This window comes from Mus caroli, unplaced genomic scaffold (genome assembly GCF_978045245.1).
Source record: "Mus caroli unplaced genomic scaffold, Mus_caroli_1 scaffold_1, whole genome shotgun sequence".
Taxonomy (NCBI): Eukaryota; Metazoa; Chordata; class Mammalia; order Rodentia; family Muridae; genus Mus; species Mus caroli.
The window spans coordinates 7,441,575-7,468,784 of NW_028227256.1; the positions used below are offsets into that span (position 1 = coordinate 7,441,575).

At 39.8% G+C, this 27,210-nt stretch overlaps 1 protein-coding gene across 1 annotated transcript in view; it reads right to left on the minus strand.

Moving 5' to 3' along the window:
- Cpa6 (carboxypeptidase A6) overlaps positions 1-27,210 on the minus strand; it is a 441,999-nt gene that overhangs the window by 144,334 nt on the left and 270,455 nt on the right. The window contains exons 4-6 of the mRNA XM_021160312.2: positions 23,887-24,001; positions 20,770-20,871; positions 18,231-18,335 (exon numbers count right to left, since the gene is read on the minus strand). Of these exons, the coding sequence (XP_021015971.1) occupies positions 18,231-18,335; positions 20,770-20,871; positions 23,887-24,001 (322 nt within the window). The remainder of the gene's footprint in view (positions 1-18,230; positions 18,336-20,769; positions 20,872-23,886; positions 24,002-27,210) is intronic.

Genomic DNA, 27,210 nt, shown 5'->3' on the forward strand with positions numbered 1-27,210 from the left:
TGGGGATTGCATTGAATCTGTAGATTGCTTTTGGCAAGATAGCTATTTTTACAATGTTGATCCTGCCAATCCATGATCATGGGAGATCTTTCCATCTTCTGAGATCTTCTATAATTTCTTTCTTCAGAGACTTGAAGTTTTTATTATACAGATCTTTCACTTCCTTAGTTAGAGTCACTCCAAGATATTTTATATTATTTGTGACTATTGAGAAGGGTGTTGTTTCCCTAATTTCTTTCTCAGCCTGTTTATTCTTTGTGTAGAGAAAGGCCATTGATTTGTTTGAGTTAATTTTATATCCAGCTACTTCACCGAAGCTGTTTATCAGACTTAGGAGTTCTCTGGTGGAATTTTTAGGGTCACTTATATATACTATCATATCATCTGCAAAAAGTGATATTTTGACTTCATCTTTTCCAATTTGTATCCCTTTGATCTCCTTTTGTTGTCGAATTGCTCTGGCTAGGACTTCAAGTACTATGTTGAATAGGTATGGAGAAAGTGGACAGCCTTGTCTAGTCCCTGATTTTAGTGGGATTTCTTCCAGCTTCTCACCATTTACTTTGATGTTGGCTACTGGTTTGCTGTAGATTGCTTTTATCATGTTTAGGTATGGGCCTTGAATTCCTGATCTTTCCAAGACTTTTATCATGAATGGTTGTTGGATCTTGTCAAATGCTTTTTCCGCATCTAAGGAGATGACCATGTGGTTTTTGTCTTTGAGTTTGTTTATATACTGGATTACATTGATGGATTTCCGTATATTGAACCATCCTTGCATCCCTGGCATGAAACCTACTTGGTCAGGATGGATGATTGTTTTGATGTGTTCTTGGATTCGGTTAGCAAGAACTTTATTGAGGATTTTTGCATCAATATTCATAAGGGATATTGGTCTGAAGTTTTCTATCTTTGTTGGGTCTTTTTGTGGTTTAGGTATCAGAGTAATTGTGGCTTCATAGAATGAGTTGGGTAGAGTACCTTCTGTTTCTATTTTGTGGAATAGTTTGTGAAGAACTGGGATTAGATCTTCTTTGAAGGTCTGATAGAACTCTGCAATAAACCCATCTGGTCCTGGGCTTTTTTTGGTTGGGAGACTATTAATGACTGCTTCTATTTCTTTGGGGGATATAGGGCTGTTTAGATCATTAACCTGATCTTGGTTCAACTTTGGTACCTGGTACCTGTCTAGGAACTTCTCCATTTCATCCAGGTTCTCCAGTTTTGTTGAGTATAGCCTTTGGTAGAAGGATCTGATGGTGTTTTGGATGTCTTCAGGATCTGTTGTTATGTCTCCTTTTTCATTTCTGATTTTGTTAATTAGAATGCTTTCCCTGTGCCCTCTAGTGAGTCTGGCTAAGGGTTCATCTATCTTGTTGATTTTCTCAAAGAACCAGCTCCTTGATTGGTTGATTCTTTGAATAGTTCTTCTTGTTTCCACTTGATTGATTTCGCCTCTGAGTTTGATTATTTCCTGCTGTCTACTTCTTTTGGGTGAATTTGCTTCCTTTTGTTCTAGTGCTTTTAGGTGTGTTGTCAAGCTGCTAATGTGTGCTCTTTCTAGTTTCTTTTTGGAGGCACTCAGAGCTATGAGTTTTCCTCTTAGAAATGCTTTCATTGCGTCCCATAAGTTTGGGTATGTTGTGGCTTCATTTTCATTGAACTCTAAAAAGTCCTTAATTTCTTTCTTTATTCCTTCCTTGACCAAGGTATCATTGAGAAGAGTGTTGTTCAGTTTCCACGTGAAGGTTGGCTTTCTATTATTTATTTTGTTATTGAAGATCAGCCTTAGTCCATGGTGATCTGATAGGATGCATGGGACAATTTCAATATTTTTGTATCTGTTGAGTCCTGTTTTGTGCCCAATTACGTGGTCAGTTTTGGAGAAGGTACCATGAGGTGCTGAGAAGAAGGTATATCCTTTTGTTTTAGGGTAAAATGTTCTGTAGATATCTGCCAGATCCATTTGATCCATAACTTCTGTTAGTTTCACTGTGTCCCTGTTTAGTTTCTGTTTCCATGATCTGTCCATTGGTGAAAGTGGTGTGTTGAAGTCTCCCACTATTATTGTATGAGGTGCAATGTGTGCTTTGAGATTTACTAAAGTTTCTTTAATGAATGAGGCTGCCTTTGTATTTAGATATTTAGGATTGCTAGTTCCTCTTGGAGGATTTTACCTTTGATGAGTATGAAGTGCCCCTCCCTGTCTTTTTTGATGACTTTGGGTTGGAAGTCAGTCTTATCAGATATTAGAATGGCTACTCCAGCTTGTTTCTTCATACCATTTGCTTGGAAAATTGTTTTCCAGCCTTTCATTCTGAGGTAGTGTCTATCTTTTTCTCTGAGATGAGTTTCCTGTAAGCTGCAAAATGTTGGGTCTTGTTTGTGTAGCCAGTTTGTTAGTCTATGTCTTTTTATCGGGGAGTTGAGTCCATTGATATTAAGAGATATTAAGGAAAAGTAATTGTTGTTTCCTGTTGTTTTTGTTGTTAAAGTTGGCATTCTGTTCTTGTGGCTGTCTTCTTTTAGGTTTGTTGAGGGATTACCTTCTTGTTGTTTCTAGGGCGTGGTTCCTGTCCTTGTATTGGTTTTTTTCCTGTTATTATCCTTTGAAGGGCTGGATTCCTGGAGAGATAATGTGTGAATTTGGTTTTGTCGTGGAATACTTTGGTTTCTCCATCTATGTTAATTGAGAGTTTGGCTGGGTATAGTAGCCTGGGCTGGAATTTGTGTTCTTTTAGTGTCTGTATAACATCTGTCCAGGATCTTCTGGCTTTCATAGTCTCTGGTGAAAAATCTGGTGTAATTCTGATAGGCTTGCCTTTATATGTTACTTGGCCTTTTTCTCTTACTGCTTTTAGTATTCTATCTTTATTTAGTGCATTTGTTGTTCTGATTATTATGTGTCGGGAGGTATTTCTTTTCTGGTCCAGCCTATTTGGAGGTCTGTAGGCTTCTTGTATGTTCATGGGCATCTCTTTCCTTAGATTTGGGAAGTTTTCTTCTATAATTTTGTTGAAGATGTTTGCTGGTCCTTTGAGTTGAAAATCTTCATTCTCATCCACTCCTATTATCTGTAGGTTTGGTCTTCTCATTGTGTCCTGTATTTTCTGGATGTTTTGAGTTAGGATCTTTTTGCATTTTCCATTTTCCTTGATTGTTGTGCCGATGTTCTCTATGGAATCTTCTGCACCTGAGATTCTCTCTTCCATCTCTTGTATTCTGTTGCTGATGCTGGTATCTATGATTCCAGATTTCTTTCCTAGGGTTTCTATCTCCAGTGTTGCCTCATTTTGGGTTTTCTTTATTGTGTCTACTTCCCTTTTTAGGTCTAGTATGGTTTTGTTCATTTCCATCATCTGATTGGATGTGTTTTCCTGTGTTTCTTTAAGGACTTGTAACTCTTTAGCCATGTTCTCCTGTAGTTCTTTAAAGTCCTTCTTGATGTCCTCTACCATCATCATAAGATATCCTTTTAAATCCAGGTCTAGCTTTTCAGGTGTGTTGGGTTGCCTTGGACTGGGCGAAGTGGGAGTGCTGGGTCCTGATGATGGTGAGTGGTCTTGGTTTCTGTTAGTATGTTTCTTACGTTTACCTCTCGCCATCTGATAATCTCTGGAGTTGTTATAGTTGTCTCTGTTCAGAGGTTGTTCTTCTGGTGATTCTGAGTACCGTCTGTCAGCAGGTACTCTCTCCTCTGAGTTTCAGTGGTTAGGGCACTCCCTGCTGACAAGCTTTCCTCTTAAAGGGAAGGTGTACAGATATCTGGCGTTTGGACCTCCTCCTGGCCGAAGAAGAAGGCCGAAAACAGGACCTTTCCCAGATGCTGTGTTGCTTTGGCAGGTCACAGAAGCTGTCAGCTTCTGTGGTGCACACTCTCAGCTGTGCAGACTAAGTTCCTAAGTTCGGTGGAGTCCTGGATCCAAGATGTGCTCCCTGCTCCTGAGGCAGAGGGCTCCTGTGCAGGGCAGACCACTGTCTTCCAGCTGGGAGGGTGCCGGATGTCTGCGGCCCCAAAAGGGTGCTGCCTCAGCGGCTCTGTGGCTCCCACCTGTCCCAGAAGCTGTCTGCCTCTGTGGTCCTCACTCTCACCTGTGCAGACTAAGTTCGGTGGAGTCCCGGAGCCAAGATGGCGCTCCCTGCAGGGTGGACCTCTGTCCTCCGGCTGGGAGGGTGCCGGATGTCTGCCAGTAGCCTTCTTTTTATGTTCATTTTTATTGAATATTTTCTTTATTTACGTTTCAAATATTTTCCTCTTTCCAGGTCTCCCCTCTGGAAACCCCCTATCCCATCTCCCCTCCTCCTGCCTCTATGAGGGTGCTCCCCCACCCAGCCATTCCCATCTTCCCACCCTGGCATTCCTCTATACTGGGGCATCAAACATCCTCAGGACCAAGGGCCTGATGTCCAACAAGGCCATCCTCTGTCACAAATGCTTAAGTTTATATTTTACTTTATCGGGTATAAGAATAACTATGTCTGCTTGTGTATGGCTTCTGTTTGGTTGGTAGTTTGATCTCTACCTTTTCATGGATAGGCTTTGGATGTCTTTGTTAGCTAAATATACTTCTTGTAAACAGCAGATAGTTGGTTTTTATTTTTTAAATACAGTTGGTTAGTTTGAGTGTTTTTTTTTAAGCACTAAGTTGAGTCCTTTTATATTTAACATAATTGAAAGGGATTTTTTATTTCCTAGGAATTTGTTGGGTGCTGTTCTGATTTGTTAAATTATTGGTATTTCTTTCCTTTGTTCTTTTCTTGGAATATATGCTGTCATGTATTCTTGTAGAGAAACTTTCTTCTTCCCTGTACAATATCTCTAAATGAATATTCTGTAGGGCTTGCTTGGTTGTTAAGAAATTTCTTAATTTGTGTTTGTTTTGAAATATCCTTATCTTTTAGTCAATTTGAAAGGCAGCTTTGCTGGGTACCTTATTCTTGGCTTGCAGTTTCATTTCAGAGCCTGAGATATATTGTTCCATGCTGTTCTGTCTCTTAGAGTTCCTAGGAAAGGCTTGTGGTAATTCTGATACTTATGCCTTTGTATGAGTTGGTGTTTTTTCTGTACTACTTTTAGTATTGTATCTTTGACATCTTGACTATTATATGTCATAAAAAAGTTCCCTGGTAAAGTCTTCTTGAAGTTTAAGTGCTTCTTATGTCTGCTTGCTTAGTTCTGTCTCTGGGTTTGGGAATTTGTCTGTTATAATTTCACTGAATAGCCTGTGTATTTCTTTTTATTTTATCTTAGCTCCTTCTCTCTATACCATTGATCAGGACTGGCATCTTTAACATATCCTACTCTTTTTGGAAATATTGGTCATGTTTATTTATTTCCTACCTTTATATGTCTGTATATATTATTGTTTCTAATTTGTTCTTTATCTAAAACATTTATACTTTTGCATGATCTTGCCTACTGATAATGTTTTCTGATGTGACTTTTTATTTGGTGGACCATTTTTTCCCACTTTCACTATTTCCATCTGATTCTATTTTTCTAGTTACAACTTCATTTTCCTTCAATTTTGAACTTTTCTCTTCAACGTTACTGTTTTATTTACATAGTGACAGATTTTTTGAGACTTGGACAGATTTCTCTAGTTCTTATATCTGTTTGAATCACTTATATGGTTATTAAATCTTTTAAAGATGAAGATTCTGAATTATTAGACATTTCAGCAGTCTCTGTGGTTTTGGATTCTACTCTAGAGATGTTGGAACTGGGCCATGTGGTATTGTGGTGTTTTTTTTTTTTTTCATGCTTCACACACTTATCCAGTTTGAGTGTCCCCTTCTTCCAACTCTACTTGGTTGTTTCATTTTTCTTTGTCTGCTTAGAGGGCTATCTGCATGAAGCTCAGCTGTAGAGATGAAAGAAGCTGGTCTTAACTTCTGTCTGAGTTTGTTAAGATGTTCTGGTCTTTAGAATCATGGTCAGGTCACACAGTGATCACCAACGCAAGCAGATGGAGTAAAAACCACAGGTCTGCAGTGGACTCTCGAGCCTCTAGAGTTAGAACCATAGCCCATAGTGGACCCTGGGACCACTGGAACACAAACCCTGATCCAGAGCTGAACTGGAGTCAGAACCCTGGCCCTACACTAACTCCTTGGGCCACTGAAATCCTGAGGTAAACTAAGAGACTACTAGAGTAAAAATGATCTATTTTTATAGCAGGTGTGCTGTTGCAGTTTGTATTTTGCAGTTAAATTGTCCATTTTTCTACACTGTCAAGTTTATGTGTATGGCATTATTTACAGATTTTCATTCACCTTTAGATAGCTGTTGTGTCTATAGAATGGCCTGTTTCATTCCTAATCTTGTAATTCTTCTTGATTTCTTTCTGTCTTGCTAGATGTCTTAGTTATGTCTTTGTTGCTGTAATAAAATACTCTGACAAAAGCAACTTAAAGAATAAAGAATTTATTTGGGGGTCACAGTTCCAGAGAATAATGGTGGAGGAGGGCTTGGCATCAGGAGCTGGAGGCAGCTGGTCACAGAGCATCCTCAGTCAGGAAGCAGAAGATGGCGAATGCTAGTCCTCAGGTCACTTTCTCATTATCTAAGTCTGTGATTCTAGCCTCAGAAAGGATGCCATTCCTCCACAGGTATGCCCAGATGCCCACCTCCAGGTGGTTATAGATTTTGTCAGGTTGACAATTGAAACTAAGCACTACACTAGGATTTTGTCATTTTCCTTGTTTCATTGATTTTCTCTAGTAATTTTCGGTATTAAATTACACCATGATTTTTGCCCAATTTCTGCTGCTTGCCTTAATGTTTGTTATCCCCATATTGCTCACTGTATGTAGGTCCTTGAGGTACTTGCCTGTTGTTTAGAGTCTTTTCTTCTTTAACACTTATGACTTTAGCACTTTGAAGTTTTCCTTTATTACTGACTTAGCCATGCCCCACAGCTTTTGAGATGTTCTACTTTTATTTAAACACAGTTCAGTGTAATTTTAAATTTTTTCTCTTGAAATTCCTTCTTTAATCTATAGATTATTTAGAATTGCACTTAATTTTCTGACTTTTAGAAATATTCCTATTGTCTCTCATCAGTTCCTAGATGGGTGTCTTTTTTTTTCTTTCTAAATATTTTTATTAGGTATTTTCCTCATTTACATTTCCAATGCTATCCCAAAAGTCCCCCATAACCTCCCCCCCCGACTCCCCTACCCACCCACTCCCACTTTTTGGCCCTGGCGTTCTCCTGTACTGGGGCATATAAAGTTTGCACGACCATTAGGCCTCTCATTCCAATGATGGCTGACTAGGCAATCTTTTGATACATATGAAGCTAGAGTCAAGAGCTCTGGGGTACTGGTTAGTTCATAATGTTGTTCCACCTATAGGGTTGCAGTTCCCTTTAGCTCCTTGGGTACTTTCTCTAGCTACTCCATTGGGGGCCCTGTGATCCATCCAATAGCTGACTGTGAGCATCCACGTCTGTGTTTGCTAGGCCCTGGCATAGTCTCACAAGAGACAGCTATATCAGGGTCCTTTAGGCAACATCTTGCTAGTGTATGCAATGGTGTCAGCATTTGGAGGCTGATTATGGGATGGATCCCTAGATATGGCAGTCTCTAGATGGTCCATCCTTTCGTCTCAGCTCCAAACTTTGTCTCTGTAACTCCTTCCATGGGTGTTTTGTTCCCAATTCTAAGAAGGGGCAAAGTGTCCACACTTTGGTCTTCGTTCTTCTTGAGTTTCATGTGTATCGCAAATTGTATCTTATATCTTGGGTATTCTAAGTTTCTGAGCTAATATCCACTTATCAGTGAGAACATATCATTTGAGTTCTTTTGTGATTGGGTTACCTCACTCAGTATGATGCCCTCCAGGTACATCCATTTGCCTAGGAATTTCATAAATTCATTCTTTTTAATAGCTGAGTAGTACTCCATTGTGTAAATGTACCACATTTTTTGCATCCATTCCTCTGTTGAGGGGCATCTGGATTCTTTCTAGCTTCTGGCTATTATAAATAAGGCTGCTATGAACATATTTGAGCATGTGTCTTTCTTACCAGTTGGAACATCTTCTGGATATATGCCCAGGAGAGGAATTGTGGGATCCTCCTGTAGTACTATGTCCAATTTTCTGAGGAACCGCCAGACTGATTTCCAGAGTGGTTGTACAAGCTTGCAATCCCACTAACAATGGAGTGGTCCTCTTTCTCCACATCCTCACCAGCATCTGCTGTCACCCGAATTTTTGATCTTAGCCATTCTGATAGTTTGAGATGGAATCTCAGGGTTGTTTTGATTTGCATTTCCCTGATGATTAAGGATGCTGAACATTTTTTCAGGTGCTTCTCAGCCATTCGGTATTCCTCAGGTGAGAATTCTTTGTTCAGTTCTGAGCCCCATTTTTTAATGGGGTTATTTGATTTTCTGGAGTCCACCTTCTTGAGTTCTTTATATATATTGGATATTAGTCCCCTATCTGATTTAGGATAGGTAAAGATCCTTTCCCAATCTGTTGGTGGCTTTTTTGTCTTATTGATGGTGTCTTTTGCCTTACAGAAGCTTTGTAGTTTTATGAGGTCCCATTTGTCAAATCTCGATCTTATAGCACAAGCCATTGCTGTTCTATGCAGGGATTTTTCCCCTGTGCCCATATCTTCTAGGCTTTTCCCCACTTTCTCCTCTGAGTTTCAGTTTCTCTGGTTTTATGTGGAGTTCCTTGATCCACTTAGATTTGACCTTAGTAAAAGGAGATAGGAATGGATCAATTCACATTATTCTACATGATAACCACCAGTTGTGCCAGCACCATTTGTTGAAAATGCTGTATTTTTTCCACTGGATGGTTTTTGCTCCCTTGTCAAAGATCAAGTGACCATAGGTGGGTGGGTTCATTTCTGGGTCTTCAAATCTATTCCATTGGTCTACTTGTCTGTCGGTATACCAGTACCATGCTGTTTTTATCACAATTGCTCTGTAGTACAGCTTTAGTTCAGGCATGGTGATTCCACCTGAGGTTCTTTTATCCTTGAGAAGAGTTTTTGCTATTCTAGGTTTTTTGTTATTCCAGATGAATTTGCAGATTGCTCTTTCTAATTCGTTGAAGAATTGAGTTGGAATTTTGATAGGGAATTTAATTGAATCTGTAGATTGGTTTTGGCAAGATAGCCATTTTTATAGTATTGATCCTGCCAATCCATGAGCATGGGAGATCTTTCCATCTTCTGAGATCTTCTTTAATTTCTTTCTTCAGAGAATTGAAGTTCTTATCATATAGATCTTTCACTTCCTTAGAGTCACGCCAAGGTATTTTATATATTTTGTGACTATTGAGAAGGGTGTTGTTTCCCTAATTTCTTTCTCAGCCTGTTTATTCTTTGTGTAGAGAAAGGCCATTGACTTGCTTGAGTTAATTTTATATCCAGCTACTTCGCTGAAGCTGTTTACCAGGTTTAGGAGTTCTCTGGTGGAATTTTTAGGGTCACTTATATATACTATCATATCATCTGCAAAAAGTGATATTTTGACTTCTTCCTTACCAATTTGTATCCCCTTGATCTCCTTTTGTTGTCTATTTGCTCTGGCTAGGATTTCAAGTACAATGTTGAATAGGTAGGGAGAAAGTGGGCAACCTTGTCTAGTCCCTGATTTTAGTGGGATTGCTTCCAGCTTCTCACCATTTACATTGATGTTGGCTACTGGTTTGCTGTAGATAGCTTTTATCATGTATAGGTATGGGCCTTGAATTCCTGATCTTTCCAAGACTTTTATCATGAATGGGTGTTGGAATTTGTCAAATGCTTTCTCTGCATCTAAGGAGATGATCATGTGGTTTTTGTCTTTGAGATTGTTTATATAATGGATTATTTTGATGGATTTCTGTATATTAAACCATCCCTGTATCCATGGAATAAAACCTACTTGCTCAGGATGGATGAATTTTTTAATGTGTGCTTGAATTCGGTTAGCGAGAATTTTATTATGTTTGCAGCGATATTCATAAGGGAAATAGGTCTGATGGACTCTATCTTTGTTGGATCTTTCTATGGTTTAGGTATCAGAGTAATTGTGGCTTCATAGAATGAGTTGGGTAGACTACCTTCTGTTTCTATTTTGTGGAATAGTTTGTGAAGAACTGGGATTAGATCTTCTTTGAAGGTCTGATAGAACTATGCACTAAACCCACCTGGTCCTGGGCTTTTTTTAGTTGGGAGAGTATTAATGACTGTTTCTATTTCTTTAGGGGATATGGGACTGTTTAGATTGTTAACTTGATCCTGATTTAACTTTGGTACCTGGTATATATCTAGAAATTTGTCCATTTCATTCAGGTTTTCTAGTTTTGTTGAGTATAGCCTTTTGTAGAAGGATCTGATGGTGTTTTGGATTTCTTCAGGATCTGTTGTTATGTCTCCCTTTTCATTTCTGATTTTGTTAATTAGGATGCTGTCCCTGTGTCCTCTAGTGAGTCTGGCTAAGGGTTTATCTATCTTGTTGATTTTCTCAAAGAATCAGCTCCTCGATTGGTTGATTCTTTGAATAGTTCTTCTTGTTCCCCTTGGTTAATTTTGCCCTTGAGTTTGCTTTTTTTCCTGCCTTCTACTCCTCTTGGGTGAATTTGCTTCCTTTTTTTCTAGAGCTTTTAGGTGTGTTGTCAAGCTGCTAGTCTGTGCTCTCTCTAGTTTCTTTTTGGAGGCACTCAGAGTTATGAGTTTCCCTCTTAGAAATGCTTTAATTGTGTCCCATAAGTTTCCCTATGTTGTGGCTTCATTTTCATTAAACTCTAAAATCTCTTTAATTTCTTTATTCCTTCCCTGACCAAGTCATCATTGAGAAGAGTGTTATTCAGTTTCCACGTGAATGTTGGCTTCATATTATTTATGTTGTTATTGAAGATCAGCCTTAGTCCATGGTGGTCTGATAGGATGCATGGGCTAATTTCAATATTTTTGTATCTGTTGAGGCCTGTTTTGTGACCAGTTATATGGTCAATTTTGGAGAAGGTACCATGGGGTGCTGAGAAGAAGGTATATCCTTTTGTTTTAGGGTAAAATGTTCTGTAGATATCCGATAAATCCATTTGTTTCATAACTTTTGTTAGTTTCACTGTGTCCCTGTTTAGTTTCTGTTTCAATGATCTGTCCATTGATGAAAGTGGTGTGTTGAAGTCTCCCACTATTATTGTGTGATGTGCAATGTGTGCTTTGAGCTTTACTAAAGTGTCTTTAATGAATGTGGCTGCCCTTGCATTTGGAGCATAGATACTCAGAATTGAGAGTTCATCTTGGAGGATTTTACCTTTGATGAATATGAAGTGTCCCTCCTTGTCTTTTTTTTTTTTTTTATAACTTTGGGGTTTATTCGATATTAGAATGGCTACTCCAGCTTGTTTCTTCAGACCATTTGCTTGGAAAATTGTTTTCCAGCCTTTTACTCTGAGGTAGTGTCTGTCTTTTTCTCTGAGATGGGTTTCCTGTAAGCAGCAGAATATTGGGTCCTGTTTGTCTAGCCAGTCTGTTAGTCTATGTCTTTTATTGTGGAATTGAGTCTATTGATATTAAGAGATATTAAGGAAAAGTAATTGTTGCTTCCTATTATTTTTTGTTGTTAGAGTTGGCATTCTGTTCTTGTGGCTGTCTTCTTTTTGGTTTGTTGAAGGGTTACTTTCTTGCTTTTTCTAGGGCATGATTTCCATCCTTGTATTGGTTTTTTTTTCTGTTATTTTCCTTTGAAGGGCTAGATTTGTGGAAAGATAATGTGTGAATTTGTTTTTGTTGTGAAATACTTTGGTTTCTCCATCTATGGTAATTGAGAGTTTGGCTGAGTATAGTAGCCTGGGCTGGCATTTGTATTCTCTTAGTGTCTGTATAACATCTTTCCAGGATCTTCTGGCTTTCATAGTCTCTGGTGAGCCTGGAGTAATTGAGTAATTCCAATAGGCCTCCCTTTATATATGTTACTTGACCTTCTTCCCTTACTGCTTTTAATATTCTATCTTTATTTAGTGCATTAGTTGTTCTGATTATTATGTGTCGGGAGGAATTTCTTTTCTGATCCAGTCTATTTGGAGTTCTGTAGGCTTCTTGTATGTTCATGGGCATGTCTTTCTTTAGGTTTGGGAAGTTTTCTTTTATAATTTTGTTGAAGATATTTGCTGGCCCTTTAAGTTGAAAATCTTCATTCTCATCTACTCCTATTATCTGTAGGTTTGGTCTTCTCATTGTGTCCTGGATTTCCTGGATGTTTTGAGTTAGGACCCTTTTGCATTTTGCATTTTCTTTGATTGTTGTGCAGATGTTCTCTATGGAATGTTCTGCACCTGAGATTCTCTCTTCCATCTCTTGTACTCTGTTGCTGATGTTCGCATCTATGGTTCCAGATTTCTTTCCTAGGTTTTCTATCTCCAGCGTTGTTTCACTTTGGGTTTTCTTTATTGTTTCTACTTCTCTTTTTAGGTCTTGGATGGTTTTATTCACTTCCATCACCTGTTTGGTCGTGTTTTCTTGCAATTCTTTAAGGGATTTTTGTGCTTCCTCTTTAAGGTCTTCTACCTGTTTAGCAGTGTTCTCCTGTATTTCTTTAAGTGAATTATTAAAGTCCTTCTTAATGTCCTCTACCATCATCATGAGATATGCTTTTAAGTCCGAGTCTATCTTTTTGGGTGTGTTGGGGTGCCCAGGACTGGGTGAGGTGGGAGTGCTGCGTTCTGATGATGGTGAGTGGTCTTGGTTTCCGTTAGTAAGATTCTTGAGTTTGCCTTTCACCATCTGGTAATCTCTGGAGTTAGTTGTTATAGTTGTCTCTGGTTAGAGCCTGTTCCTCAGGTCATTATGTTAGCCTCTATCAGCAGACCTGGGAGACTAGCTCTCTCCTGAGTTTCAATGGTCAGAGTACTCTCTGCAGGTAAGCTCTCCTCTTGCAGGGAAGGTGCCCAGATATCTGGTGTTCAAACCTGCCTCCTGGCAGAAGTTGTGTCCCACTCACCAGAGGTCCTAAGATCCCGTGGAGAGTCCTCTGGGGACATTGGAGGTGTCCATAAACTCTGCGCCCAAGGTACACTGGTGCTGGTGCTGGTGCTGACTGGAAGGGACTTGTGACCCTGGTCAGGCCGGGTTTTCTGCTTCCCTAATTAATGCTGTCTCAGGTCCCAAGTGATTGGATTGGAGCAGCAGTTGTGTTCCACTCACCAGAGTTCTTAAGATCCTGTAGAGAGTCCTGTGGGGACCTTGGGGGTGTCCACAGACTCCATGCTCAAGGTGCGTCGGTTCTGGCTCCTACTGGAAGGGCTCTAGATGGGTTTCATTATGGTTAAATGGCACAGTCTGACAATATCAATCAGTTTACATTTGTTGTCAATTGTGATTTTTGTTTTTGACCTAGGCATTTTTAGTACATACTGAGGCACTTGAAAGAATGTGAGTTCTGCTGTTGTTGGGTGATTTTGTAATGTTGAGCTCTTTTATATTCTTGCTGATTTTCTTTTTAATTGTTCTCTTTTATGTGGGCTATTTAAAATACTAAATTGATGATATTAATTGTAATAACGAGTTTATTTCACAAAATGTTTTTCAGTTGTCAGCATTCCAGGTTTTTTTTTTTGTTTGTTTTTTTTTTTTTGTTTTTTTTTTTTTGTATTGCATTACTAAACTCGTCTAGCAGGTCTGTATGTTAGACAATCCTTTTATTTACATGTTGGTAAGCTTCAGAGACACTAAATGACTTATGCTAGGGTTAAATAACTCAGGTTACATTGTACCTAACATCCCTTGTAATCTTCTGCTTTATCAGAGCAGAGGGTTGATTTAACTTTTCTTGTAGTTCACATTTGAGTTAAGATTCAAAGGTCATCAGGGTGGCTATCAGGTAAATCTCAGTAAGGCATGAGAAACAGTCTCAAACCTGAGCCTCATTGATGCCTTTCTCTTGGGATTCAGACCTTGTATGTAGTCTCTTTCTCTTGGTATGACTTTGACCTTGGGTCTTCCTCTTCTAGTGGACAGAATTTGGCAACATGTTTCTTTTGAGATTTAACTTCAAAGTGATTCATTTCTATTTTGGACCTCCTTTTTCTTCTCCTCTCTTACACTTTCTCTGAGAGAAGCCAGGTCTATTTTCCCAGCTACCTTAGGGAGAGAGACCCATGTGGCTAGGAAATGATACTTAGAGTTGACAACCAATGAGGGATGTAATCCTCAAGAGCTATGAATGAACTTAAAAGCACAGTCCACTCTCTTAATCCAAACATCTTCATGTCTGCATCTCCAAGTGCAGCTCTGTGAGGGTCCTAAGCCAGAGGCATCCAACTGAGCTCAGAAATGGACTTGAACTGCTGAACCACAGAAATGGAGAAATCAATGACTGCTGTTTTATGTTATTGAGTTTTAGGAAAATGTACCCAAGAAAGGGAAAGAGCAATAGCATGAAGCCCGACATTTGGAACCACTGACATATTTTGGTAAAATATGAGAAAAGGAGACTTATTCAGCATCCTGAATGTCTTCCTGGGAAGAAATAATTTACAAGTCAGTGCAGCAGGGACTATGCTTGTATAAGCAAAGAGAGGACTAGATATTGTATCTTGAAGTCTACTGGTGGACAGAGGTTTTACAGATGTTTCTCTAGGGGACATGGAAATTAGATAAATTGAGAACTTGAGATCCAGTCCTGATATTGGGCAAAAGTGGATCTCTGGAGGCCAATGTTTGGATCCTCGTTATATGCCTCACTCTTCAAACACTGAGGATTTATTGTTTATTGGGTTTTTTGTGTTTTGTTTTTTGTTTGTTTGTTTTTTGGACAGGGTTTCCTATAGCCCAGGCTAGCCTTGAACTCCCAGATCACCTATCTCTGCCTTCTGAGTACTGGGATTATAGGCATGCACCTCCATGCCTGTCACTATGGATTTAACAAAAGGACAGAATTAGTGCAAAAGAGATGATGTAGTAATGTATTTAAACCTTTGACAGCCCCATGTCTCCTGCCCCCAAACCAGTATCATTGGGAATGGGAAAAAGGCAGATGGCAAAATTTTGCTTTCCATGAGCATGTCATGTAAATATTGACCTGTTTTAGTCACTGCTACCCTATGACTGTCGTGCTTTTGTGCCTCATTTTTCCTGCAAAGGTGGGTGATTTCTAGAGCTCCTTTTGTCTGCTTCTGACTATTTGAAATGGAGAAAGGTTAAGTGTTGGGTGGATGAGCAGGTGCCAGCAGTAACGAAAGAGAGTGAAGGAAGGGCAGGCTGCAGAGACACAGAGGTGATCTATATGAAGCTAGCTTTGTGCAGGAGGAAGGAGGGAGAAGCATTTTCCTAATCATCTTTGAGGAGCTGGAGCCTCACCTTAATTGATGCTTATTGCTCCTTTTTTTTTTTTCTTTTCTTGTTTGCCTTACTAGTACTATGGACTGAACCCAGGGCCATACACAAGGGAGGCAAGTGCTTATCCTGAGCTATACCAGCCTGACTGATACTTTTTAGTTTTGCTCCAAAATGAACTGTCTTCAGGCAACAGTGGCCACACTGTGTCTTTTTCTGTGGAGATTGAACCCAGGGTTCAGGACATATAGGTTTATACATGTTTGTTCTGCATGAAATCTAATATCATATTTTTTGAGGTAACTGGATGGATCATTGCCTGAACTTTTGAACATCATTAACACTGGATTCTAGATGTTTGCATTCATTAACAACTCTTTTTTTTTTCATGTTCACCATTTATTCTTTTTTTCATTTCCACCTGTACATTTTAATATAGTTTTATTAAATATTTTCTTCATTTACATTTCAAGTGTTATCTCCAAAGACCCCTATACCCTCCCCCCACCCTGCTCCCCAACCCACCCACTCCTACTTCCTAGCTCTGGGATTTCTCTGTATTGGGGCATATGATCTTTGCAAGACCAAGGGCCTTTCCTCCCATTAATGGCCAACTAGGCCATCCTCTGCTACATTTGCAACTAGAGACACAAGTTATGTGGGGTACTGGGTAGTTCATATTGTTGATCCTTCTATAGGGTTGCCGAACCCTTTAGCTCCTTGGTTACTTTCTCTAGTTCCTTCTTTAGGGGCCCTGTGTTCTATCCAATAGATGACTGTGAGCATGCACTTCTGTATTTACCAGGCACTGGCATAGCCTCACAAGAGAGAGCTATATCAGGGTCCTGTCAGGAAAATCTTGCTAACATATGCAATAGTGTCTGTGTTTGGTGGTTGTATATGGGATGGATCCCCAGGTGGGGCAGTCTCTGGATGGTCCATCCTTTCATCTCAGCTCCAAACTTTGTCTCTGTAACTCCTTCCATGAGGGTTTTGTTCGCTATTCTAAGGAGGAACAAAGTATCCACACCTTGGTCTTCCTTCTTCTTGATTTTCTTGTGTTTTGCAAATTGTATCTTGGGTATTCTAGGTTTCTGGGTTAATAATCACTTATCAGTGAGTGCATATCAAGTGAGTTCTTTTGTGATTGGGTTACCTCACTCAGGATGATATCCTGCAGACCATCCATTTGCCTAAGAATTTCATAAATTTATTCTTTTTAATAGCTGAGTAGTACTCCATTGTGTAAATGTACCACATTTTCTATATCCATTCCTTTGTTGAGGGACATCTGGGTTCTTTCCAGATTCTGGCTATTATAGATAAGGCTGCTATGAACATAGTGGAGCATGTGTCCTTCTTACCAGTTGGAACAACTTCTGAATATATGCCCAAGAGAGGTATTGCTGGATCTTCTGGTAGTACTATGTCCAATTTTCTGAGGAACCGCCTAACTGATTTCCAGAGTGGTTGTACCAGCTTGCAATCCCACCAGCAATGGAGGAGTGTTCCTCTTTCTCCACATTGCCTCCAGCATCTGCTGTCACCTGAAGTTTTGATCTTAGCCATTCTGACTGGTGTGAGGTGGAATATCAGGGTTGTTTTGATTTGCATTTCCCTGATGATTAAGGATGTTGAACATTTTTTTCAGGAGCTTTTCAGCGATTCAGTATTCCTCAGTTGAGAATTCTTTGTTTAGCTCTGTACCCCATTTTTAATAGGGTTATTTGATTTTTCTGGAGTCCAATTCCTTCAATTATTTATATATATTGAATATTAATCCCCTATCAGATTTAGGATTGGTAAAGATCCTTTCCCAATATGTTGGTGGCCTTTTTGTCTTATTGACAGTGTCTTTTGTCTACAGAAGCTTTGCAATTTTATGAGGTCCCATTTGTTGATTTTTAATTTTACAATCCAAGCCATTGCTGTTCTGTTCAGAAAAATTTCCTCTGTGCCCATATCTTCGAGGCTCTCCCCCCTTTCTCTTCTGTAAGTTTCAGAGTCTCTGGTTTTATGTGGAGTTCCTTGATTCACTTAGACTTGATCTTTGTACAAGGAGATAAGAATGGATCAATTTGCTTTCTTCTACATGCTAACCATCAATTGACCCAGCACCATTTGTTGAAGATGCTGTCTTCTTTCCCCTGGATGGTTTTAGCTCCCTTGTCAAAGATCAAGTGACCATTGGTGTGTGGGTTCATTTCTGGGTCTTCAATTCTATTCCATCAATCCACCTGTCTATCACTGTACCAGTATCATGCAGTTTTTATCACAATTGCTCTGTAGTACAGCTTGAGGTCAGGCATGGTGATTCCACTTTACCTTTTAAGTGCCATGTGCTATCTGGCATGCTGAACATGTGGCAGGAGATAGGTAAGCGTCTCTGACCTAGGGACTGGTGCAGAAATACTACTGATGGTAATAGCCACAGAGGGAGGGAAGGGAGCAGATGTTGCTGAGCAGGGAGTGGCAGTATTTAGAGTTAAGATATAATTATAGTTGAAATGTATATATGTATACACACATATATACATATAGAGACACATATATAGACACACACACACACACATATATATGTATATATATATATATATATATATATATATATATATATATATATATTTATATGTGAATGAACCGTGTATGTGTATTTCCTTCTATAGTATACAGGACCAGGACCGTATTCTGTGAACAGAAGATGTCTTATACTTAACCATCTCTTTTTTTTCCTTTCTGTCCCTAAATTTGAAAATTGATAGAGGAGAATGTAAGTTGAAGGGCTTCATAAGCATGACAGTGGCCCACAGAATCAAGGTATTATTGTCATTCAATCAGGTATCACTGTGTTAGAATCCCCACTTTATTCCTTGAACAGAATTAAAACACAGGGATCTCCTGACTGGCTGGAGCAGACACTCTGAAAAGGGTTTAACTTACTTCTCTTACAAACCACTGACAAAAGGCAGGACCGATCCATTCTCTTGCGTGAATGCCACAGTCTATCCAGACAGCTCTTTTGTAGGCTCGTGATTTTCTGCCCAGCTGAAAACAAGAGGATTCATAGTCACCAACCCAGGCTTTTATGTTTGGCTCTATTGACAACATAATTTAGTAAAGGTTTGGCACAATTCTTCACTATGGTTTTGTTTAGAAGGTAAAACATTAAAAAGATAAAGAGATTTCCTATCTTCTTTGGAAGTCCAGACTTGCTTATTAAGAAACAATAAATTTATTGCTTCAATACAATCAAAGAACTAAAAGCACAGAAGGAAAAGAGCAATCATTACATTTTATAGTGACTCAGCTTTAGTATCATAATTACTATTAAGTAAAAACCAAGTCCCCCCTTTTTTTCCTTCCCTCTTTACTGAGCCCACCCCATGGAATGTGAATGTTTTAGGGGCTACTTCTTGAGGCATATACTTTCTAGGTAAATTACAGTAAAAAAATCACAAAATAGAAACATAAAACTTTATCTGTGGAGTCAAGGAGCAAATTACTAATACCCCTGACTATGTCAATATCGCTTTAAACCTAATTTCCATTCCAGGCATTAGTAGGCAGCACTTGACAGTATATTTGTAAGGGCTCTTGCTTTCATTCCCTCATTAATTCACTTGACTGAAGTGTCAGGAAGTACCTCTCAGTGTCAGACATTGAGCTCAGCTCTGGAGATTTAGAGATGAACAGACACAAAATGTCCATGATATTGAGAAGGGCGGATGTGAGAACAATCCAACCAGCTTCATGACCTGAATCATGAAGTGATGTCACTATGGGGACATGGCATGTGTTTTCAAATTCTCTTGGGGAGCAAAAGGATGCTTGGATATTTAAGCAAGACTGGAAGTTTGCTTGGGAAGCAAAAGAAAAGCAAAGAAAAGCAAGTAAAGCTGTAAAGAATCTGAGGACATTCCTGTGTACAAGGGGTAAAGCGACACCTCATATCCTATGATATCCTTTCCCTCTCCTACTTCTTTTCTTTTTCTCCATCCCTCCCTCTTTGCCCCATATTTATGTGCTTGCTTTATAAGTTCACACTGACAGCAGTGCACAGGATGGGCTAGAGGATGAACTCACACTGATAGCAGAGTGGAGGATGAGTTCACACTGACAGCACTGCAGGGGATTGCATTCACACTGACAGAATGATAGAGGATGAGTTTACACTGACAGCAGTGTGGAGGATGAGTTCACACTGACAGGAGTGTGGAGGATGGGTTCATACTGGTAGCAGTGTGGAGGATAAGTTCACACTGGCAGCAGTGTGGAGGATGGGCTATAGGATGAGTGGGTCAAGGATTGATAGTGAAGCAGAAGTTCAGCATTGAGGTCAATGTTGAAATAATCTAGGGAGAACAGATTCAGAGGCAAATTCAGGAAATACCAGTGAAGACAGAGAAGAGAGTGAGAGAGCTCTCAATGAACTGTCAAGTTTTGGTGAATTGAAAATGAGGGATTACAACACAGAAGAGAAATGAAGGGAGACATGTTTCTAAGCTGGAAGGATAGTTGTGCCATGACAGGTCTCAGGACCTCTTGTGACTGCCTAGTTGAATGTGTCCTGCATGAATTTAAATCTCTACAAGTTAGATAGAAAGATCTGGAATGATCTTTATGGGGCAGATGAGACCATTTGGATGGAGTTTGTAGAGTGAAAGCAGACTTGAGAGTAGAGTGAGAATGGCCAGAACCTTTGTGGGGGACAAGGGAAGAGAAGCCAGTGAATGAGCCTGAATGAAGTGCCACAGTGGAAAGCACAGACCTAGGCATCAGCACTAAGCCCCAAGAGGAGTTTTACAGGAGCTCTGGAGAAAAAGCCAGGCAAGCAAAGTCTGAAGGGGAGGCCAGGAAAGAGGCATCAAAGCAGGGAAATGCTACTAGAAGCTTAGCTAAGAGGAAGAGGAGAACTGGAGGGCCAGAATGTGTAACTAATGGAGAGAAACAAAGACTACCATCTTCACATTTATCAAGTTTCGATTGGTTCTTCTTCTTTTTTTAATTTTTAATATTTTTTATTACATATTTTCCTCAATTACATTTCCAATGCTATCCCGAAAGTCCCCCATACCATTCCCCCCACTTCCCTACCCACCCATTCCCATTTTTTTTTGGCCCTGGCGTTCCCCTGTACTGGGGCATATAAAGTTTGTGTGTCCAATGGGCCTCTCTTTCCAGTGATGGCCGACTAGGCCATCTTTTGATACATATGCAGCTAGAGTCAAGAGTTCCGGGGTGCTCTTAAGTAGCCCCAATTCATAAGCAATGTGCATTACAACTGAGCAGCTCAGGACTTGAATCTTCTGGAATATTCAAAGGCCACAATTAAACATGGTTCAATAATCCAAGGCAATTTCCCCTTAAGTTAGCAAGATGATATTAGCTATGTGAATCTGTGAAAGATAATTTCATTTCCTCTCACAAGTCAAAGGGAAGGGGATACATTTTTTGTGTGGTAACATTTTATTCTTTTCACCTGTATAATGAAGAGAGGTCTTCCTTCATATGATCTTCCAATAGAGAACACTCGAACGAGGCCCGGTTGAGTTTGGTTCAGATGGTGCAACCAACTCTGAATCTGAAGGAAGAAAAGTAAGACGTGTCAGAGTCCTCCGTAATATAAGACATATAAGTAAGACGTGTCAGAGTCCTCCATGATATAAGACATATAAGTAAGACTGTCAGAGTCCTCCATGATATAAGACATATAAGTAAGACGTGTCAGAGTCCTCCGTGATATAAGAACTCTGAGAATCTGAAGGAAGATAAGTAAGACATGTCAGAGTCCTCCATGATATAAGAACTCTGAGTGCATCAGTCGACAAAAGACAACATTGGTTCCCTCTATCCTAACAACACACAGGGAGTATTCACAGAAAGGCAAACTCCACAGCTGTCTGCTTTTACTTTTCTTTAGGATACTTAAAATGGCATTTTATTTTCTCTACAGACAGCCAGTACTCTAGGTCTTTTTGTCATTACCTCTTTAAAAAGATACCTTTTACTATCATGTCACTAAGATGGGGTGTTTGCACTAAGTAGGGGTGTTTGCAGAAAATTGACTGATGTGCTCTGGCTTCTTTTTGAAAAATCCCAATTTATTTTCATTTCCTCACAGGTATTAAAGAGGAAAACAAAACAAAACAAAACAAAACAAAACACCCCAACAATAATAACTACAACAACTACAACCAAACATACAACCCTGGTTCAAGTGCCTAGAGAGCCACTGAAGGCTCATATATTGTAGTTTGGAACTGAAAGAGGCTACCAGCGTGCAGAGGAAGGCAGGCTCATCTGCGTTTGAGTTTCTTCTGCTGAGCCACTGGAAGGCATGCTCTGGATAATTCCCCTAGAAGAGTGCACACTTGTATCAGTCCATTCGTACACTTATCTGCCTTCAGATGATGGTGTATTTGAGATGGATAAATAAGACGCTAAGATAGGTGACATTTCTGACCTAAAAGCCCTGCAAGCAACCAAGAAATCACATGGAAACGTCCCATGATGTGAGAGAGTATATGCTGAAAGAAAATATAAATGTATCTTAGGGGTTGCTCATATTTTCTTTTATTCTTATATAATCTAGCAAGCAGGAGATATGTATGTGTGCATGTATGTGCATATCTAGCTACATTTATTTTTGGAATTTGACTTTTTTCTAGGGCTTAATTACGCTTTAATGTGCCAATTTATCTGAAACCTCTTATTGCATTTAATTCCAACCTTCTTAAAAAGTACGTTAAGACATGAAAATATGCAAAATGAATTTTGAAACGAGATTTATCCTCAATAGAACAAAATACTCTTAATAATATATGACTCTGAAATTCTCAGTGAATCATCTTTCCCGCAAATGTCTGCTTTTTGAATTCATTGTCAGAGTTTTATCATGATATTGTTATTCTCTTCATGTTAACACATAAATATAATAACATCTAAACCAGAACATAATGCACCTATATCAGTGAGACTTGTCCTAGGAATGTAAACTAATTTTCCTATATTCAATTTAAGAGGCCATAATTAGCATTATGATATAAGGTATTCTAATAAAAAATCTCATCTGTTATCAGAATTAAAAAAATATATATATTCTTATTTACTCTGTGCCTGGAATTTCTTTGTTTCAATACAGAGGAAACATGGAGAAATATATGTATTCATACATTGTGCCAACAGCTTTCCAAGTGGAGGACTCTACTTGCCTGCCTTGGGGATAGAGTAATAAACACAGTAAACACTCAGCCCTCATGAAATGTGCAGTTTGTTAGCACAAAGATTGTCAGCCAACCACAGTTACAGTGTGAGACCTGTGAACAGTGTCACATGTGTGTGCTAGGGTGCGCTGGGACACACTGGGGTTTGGTAAGGAGAGGCTTCTATGAAGCCCTGCAGAACAATGTCTTGCTTGTCTTACCTACCCCCGGAGCTCGTGTCTCTAGCTGCATATGTATCAGAAGATGGCCTAGTCGGCCATCAGTGGAAAGAGAGGCCCATTGGTCTTGCAAACTTTATATGCCTCAGTACAGGGGCACGCCAGGGCCAAGAAGTGGAGTGGGTGGGTAGGGGAGTAGGGGGGGAGGGTATGGGAGAATTTTGGGATAGCATTGGAAATGTAAATGAAGAAAATACCTAATTAAAAAAAAAAGGTTGGGAGTCTGAGATAGGAGGCTTCCTAGAGGCTTGCAGGTATAGAGAAAAAAAAAAGAAAGAAAGAAAGAAAGAAAGAAAGAAAGAAAGAAAGAAAGAAAGAAAGAAAGAAAGAAAAGAAAAGAAAAGTAGTAAGCTGTCAGGTAAAGCTGGAGTGATGTGGCAAGACAAGACTGCAGTGAGCTTCCTTGTGGATTACATGGCAGTGTGTGCACTGATGTGAGATGGCTGTTGGGAGGCCTGAACTTGGCAAGAGTGGGTGATGAGTGTGGAAGTCTCCTGGGCCCCTCAGCCAAAACACTGCCCTCCAACTCCAGCTCATTCTGTTCTGTTCTTTCCATGGCTGTTTGGTCAAGGTCTGTATAGCCCTGATTTTAACACCAGTTACATCACTGTTCATGGATCTCTTATGTCCTTGTGGGGTTTACTTGGGTAAAGTAAGATATGGATAATTTTGCTACTTCTTTTTATAAAATTATATTTTATGTGTATGTGTGCTTTTCCTGCATGTGTGTATGTGCATTCCATGTTATAAACTGTTATCACTCCTTATTCTTTTGGAGAGGTCAGAAGAAGGCATTAGATTTCTTGATACTAGAATTACAGACATTTGTGAACCACCATTAGGTGCTGGAATCCCCAAAATCCTAGCTTTCTGCAAGAGTAGCAAGTGCTCTTTTCAGCTGAGCCATCTTTCTGGCCCATTGTTTTGATAATTCGTTTTCTAGCATTAAAAGGATCAATGAAGAGATGTATGATCAGATATTCTGTATGTTCTTCCCAGAGCCCAAGTCTCTGTTTTCACAATTCTTTCTACTTCTTATACCAAAATGACAAAGATGAAGTTGAAAAAAACAAACAAACAGAACAACAACAATAACAGAAACAAAAGAAAAAAAAACAACCCCCCAAACTATTAAAAGGTCTTTTAATTACATACATCTTCTAAGGAGTGATACACCTCGTAGTTGTATTCAGACAGGGATCTTCTGTTTCTCTGGGTTTGCAAGCTGTTTTCATTTTCCACTGCTTTCTGAAGATCTTCTATGAGGACCCTGAATTTGAATTAGTAGATGTGACAAAAAAGAAAGCCAAGAACATGCAAATATCAGACAATCCCAAAAAATAATTGCATACAGAATGAAGCAGTGTAGCCGTGTCCCAGTGTTCCATGGTGTGAGAGGGGGAAAAAACACTGCTAACCGTGACATTTATAAAAATACCAAATGCTGAGAAAATGTTCTTTTTCAGGAAATGAAAACTGCTAAATAAATGGTGTAATGAATTTAAAGTGTAAATTATACTCAGATGTCCCCAAATAATAGCAGTGCTGTAGCAATCACTACTATGGAGTAGGCATCTATAACCATGCGATGATGCTGTACATATGTACGCTGGCTGGGTGCTTACCAGAAGCCAGCCACTGTGCTATGTGTTTGGCCTTCAGTAACAACCTTTGTGTTAGAGTCTAGTATTTCCGTCTCTTAAATGAGGACCCTGAGTCTCAATGGGGTTAGGAATCTGCAAGTGTCATTCCATTGAGAATGCAAAGACAGAATCTGAGCTTGGGGTGTGAACCCAAATTCTAATCTTGTAACTCCAAGTCCAGTGTGGCATAATGAAAATGGAAGCCCTGGCTGCTCTGGACTCTCTCTCCACATCTTTCCTGAAACTTCGTTCTGCACACATGTCCATCACCGTGCATCCTGGATCCAGGAAAGAGAAAGGGTGGAAGGAGCTTTGGTTCTCAAGAGGAAACTGAAAATGACATAGGTGGACAATGCTATCACATCATCCTGTAGTACCAGGAATTCCAAGCAGAGGAGCTCTGTTCTGAAACTGGCTGCATTTGGACACTGGAGGCTAAGGCCAGCCCAGGACTGTCAGGCCGATGGCTGTGGTGTGGAACCAGCAGTTCCAGACAGAACCATCTATGTTGCTGATATGACATCTGAGATAGATTAGAGGCATGCCTTAACACTGTGAATGGCCATTGCTATCTAGAATGATGTGAAGAGACAGACACATGGTTCACCTGCAGTATTTCAAGACATGAGAGACCTTTGGTGAGACCTTCTGACTATGGTAGGTGGCTTAAAAACTTTATTTTCATGTGTTATCTTCCAAAGAGAACCTGCTGCGTACAGGGTAAATTTTATTAAAGAGTATGGGGTGGCATCTCTAAGCAACATTTAGAATAATCTATATAAGTCACTTCATTAAAGAATTATCTAATGGACTGAATACATATTTTTTGGTGCCTGTAGGAAACAGTTTACGTAGGAGCCAGATACCGACTGGTCTGCTACTTCCCAAGTCCCCACTGCAGACTGCACGGCTAACCAGAAGTGGACTCCTTACTTCTCTTTTGTTTCTGTATTTTGCAGTTGGAAATGTTAGGAGAGATGAAGTGGCAGGAGACTCATTTTCTTGGTAGTTGCCAGTGGTATCTCAAAATTGTGAGTCAAAGCCAAACCTCTTCCTTATCAGCAGGGTTTTCCTTCCCAGAGATAGGAAGTTGTGTGTGGTGATTAGGTACCTGGTCTGAAGGACCACAATATCTCTGAGGCAGACCTTAACAAACGAGAGCTATGCCAGCTTCTAAGCTCCTTGTTCTTGGAGAGAGCATGGATAGTCAGGAAGGAGCAGGGTTTGATTGGAAGGGATGTAATAAACTTTGTAATATTCCGGTGACTGCAGGTAATCTTCAGGCATGCTTGCTGCTCAGTACCTTCCCTGCGGACTTCCTTTACTGTCCTGTGAGTGAAATGTAGCTAGTCCGCCTCATCCAGCACTCCCCAGGACAGACTCTTAAACAGTCTCTAGGTTAGGTTCCTTGTTTCAGTAATGTCCAGCAAGCCGACACAGGTTTTTGTAGTCACTTAGACAGTGTCTCATATAGGCACCAAGAGGCCAATCTTAAATTAGAGAACAGTTGGGATTTGGTCGTCCAGCTCCACATTCTTGTTAGATACTTGAGTGGAAACCAGCATATGGAGAAAGCTGGTTACCAAAACTAACTTTTATAAACATCATATTTTCTTCGTTTTTTAATAGATGATTGTGATTATTTTCTGATTACATTCATTTGTGTGTATGTATGTGAATGATTGCATTCCTTGGTGCGTGTGTGTGTGTGTGCGTGTGTGTGCCTGTGTGTGAATGAGTGTGTGTGTGTGTGTGTGTGTGTGTGAGTGTGTGTGTGAGTATGTGAGTGAGTGTGTGTGTGAGTATGTGAGTGAGCGTGTGTGTGTATGTCTGTGATGTTTGCGTGTGTATGTAAGTGAGTGTGTGAGTTTATGTGTGTGTGTGTGTGTGAGAGTTTATGTGTGTGTGTGAGTGAGTGTGTGTGTGAGTGTGTGAGTATGTGATTGAGTGTGTGAGTTTATGTGTGTGTGTATGTCTGTGATGTGTGTGTATGTGTGTATGTAAGTGAGTGTGTGAGTTTATGTGTGTGTGTATGTCTGTGATGTGTGTGTATGTGTGTATGTAAGTGAGTGTGTGAGTTTATGTGTGTGTGAGAGAGTGTGTGTGTGAGTGAGTGTGTGAGTATGTGATTGAGTGTGTGAGTTTATGTGTGTGTGTATGTCTGTGATGTGTGTGTATGTGTGTATGTAAGTGAGTGTGTGAGTTTATGTGTGTATGTCTGTGATGTGTGTGTATGTGTGTATGTAAGTGAGTGTGTGAGTTTATGTGTGTGTGAGAGAGTGTGTGTGTGAGTGAGTGTGTGACTATGTGAGTGAGTGTGTGAGTTTATGTGTGGTGTGTGAGTTTATGTGTGTGTGTATGTCTGTGATGTGTGTGTATGTGTGTATGTAAGTGAGTGTGTGAGTTTATGTGTGTGTGTGTGAGTGAGTGTGTGACTATGTGAGTGAGTGTGTGAGTTTATGTGTGGTGTGTGAGTTTATGTGTGTGTGTATGTCTGTGATGTGTGTGTATGTGTGTATGTAAGTGAGTGTGTGAGTTTATGTGTGTGTGTGTGAGTGAGTGTGTGAGTATGTGAGTGAGTGTGTGAGTTTATGTGTGTGTGTATGTCTGTGATGTATGTGTGTGTATGTAAGTGAGTGTGTGAGTTTATGTGTGTGTGAGTGTGTGTGAGTGAGTGAGTATGTGAGTTTATGTGTGTGTGTGTGTGTATGTGTGTGTGTGAGTGTGTGAGTTTATGTGTGTGTGTATGTCTGTGATGTGTGTGTGTATGTAAGTGAGTGTGTGAGTTTATGTGTGTGTGTGTGTGTGTGTGAGTGAGTATGTGAGTGTGTGTGTG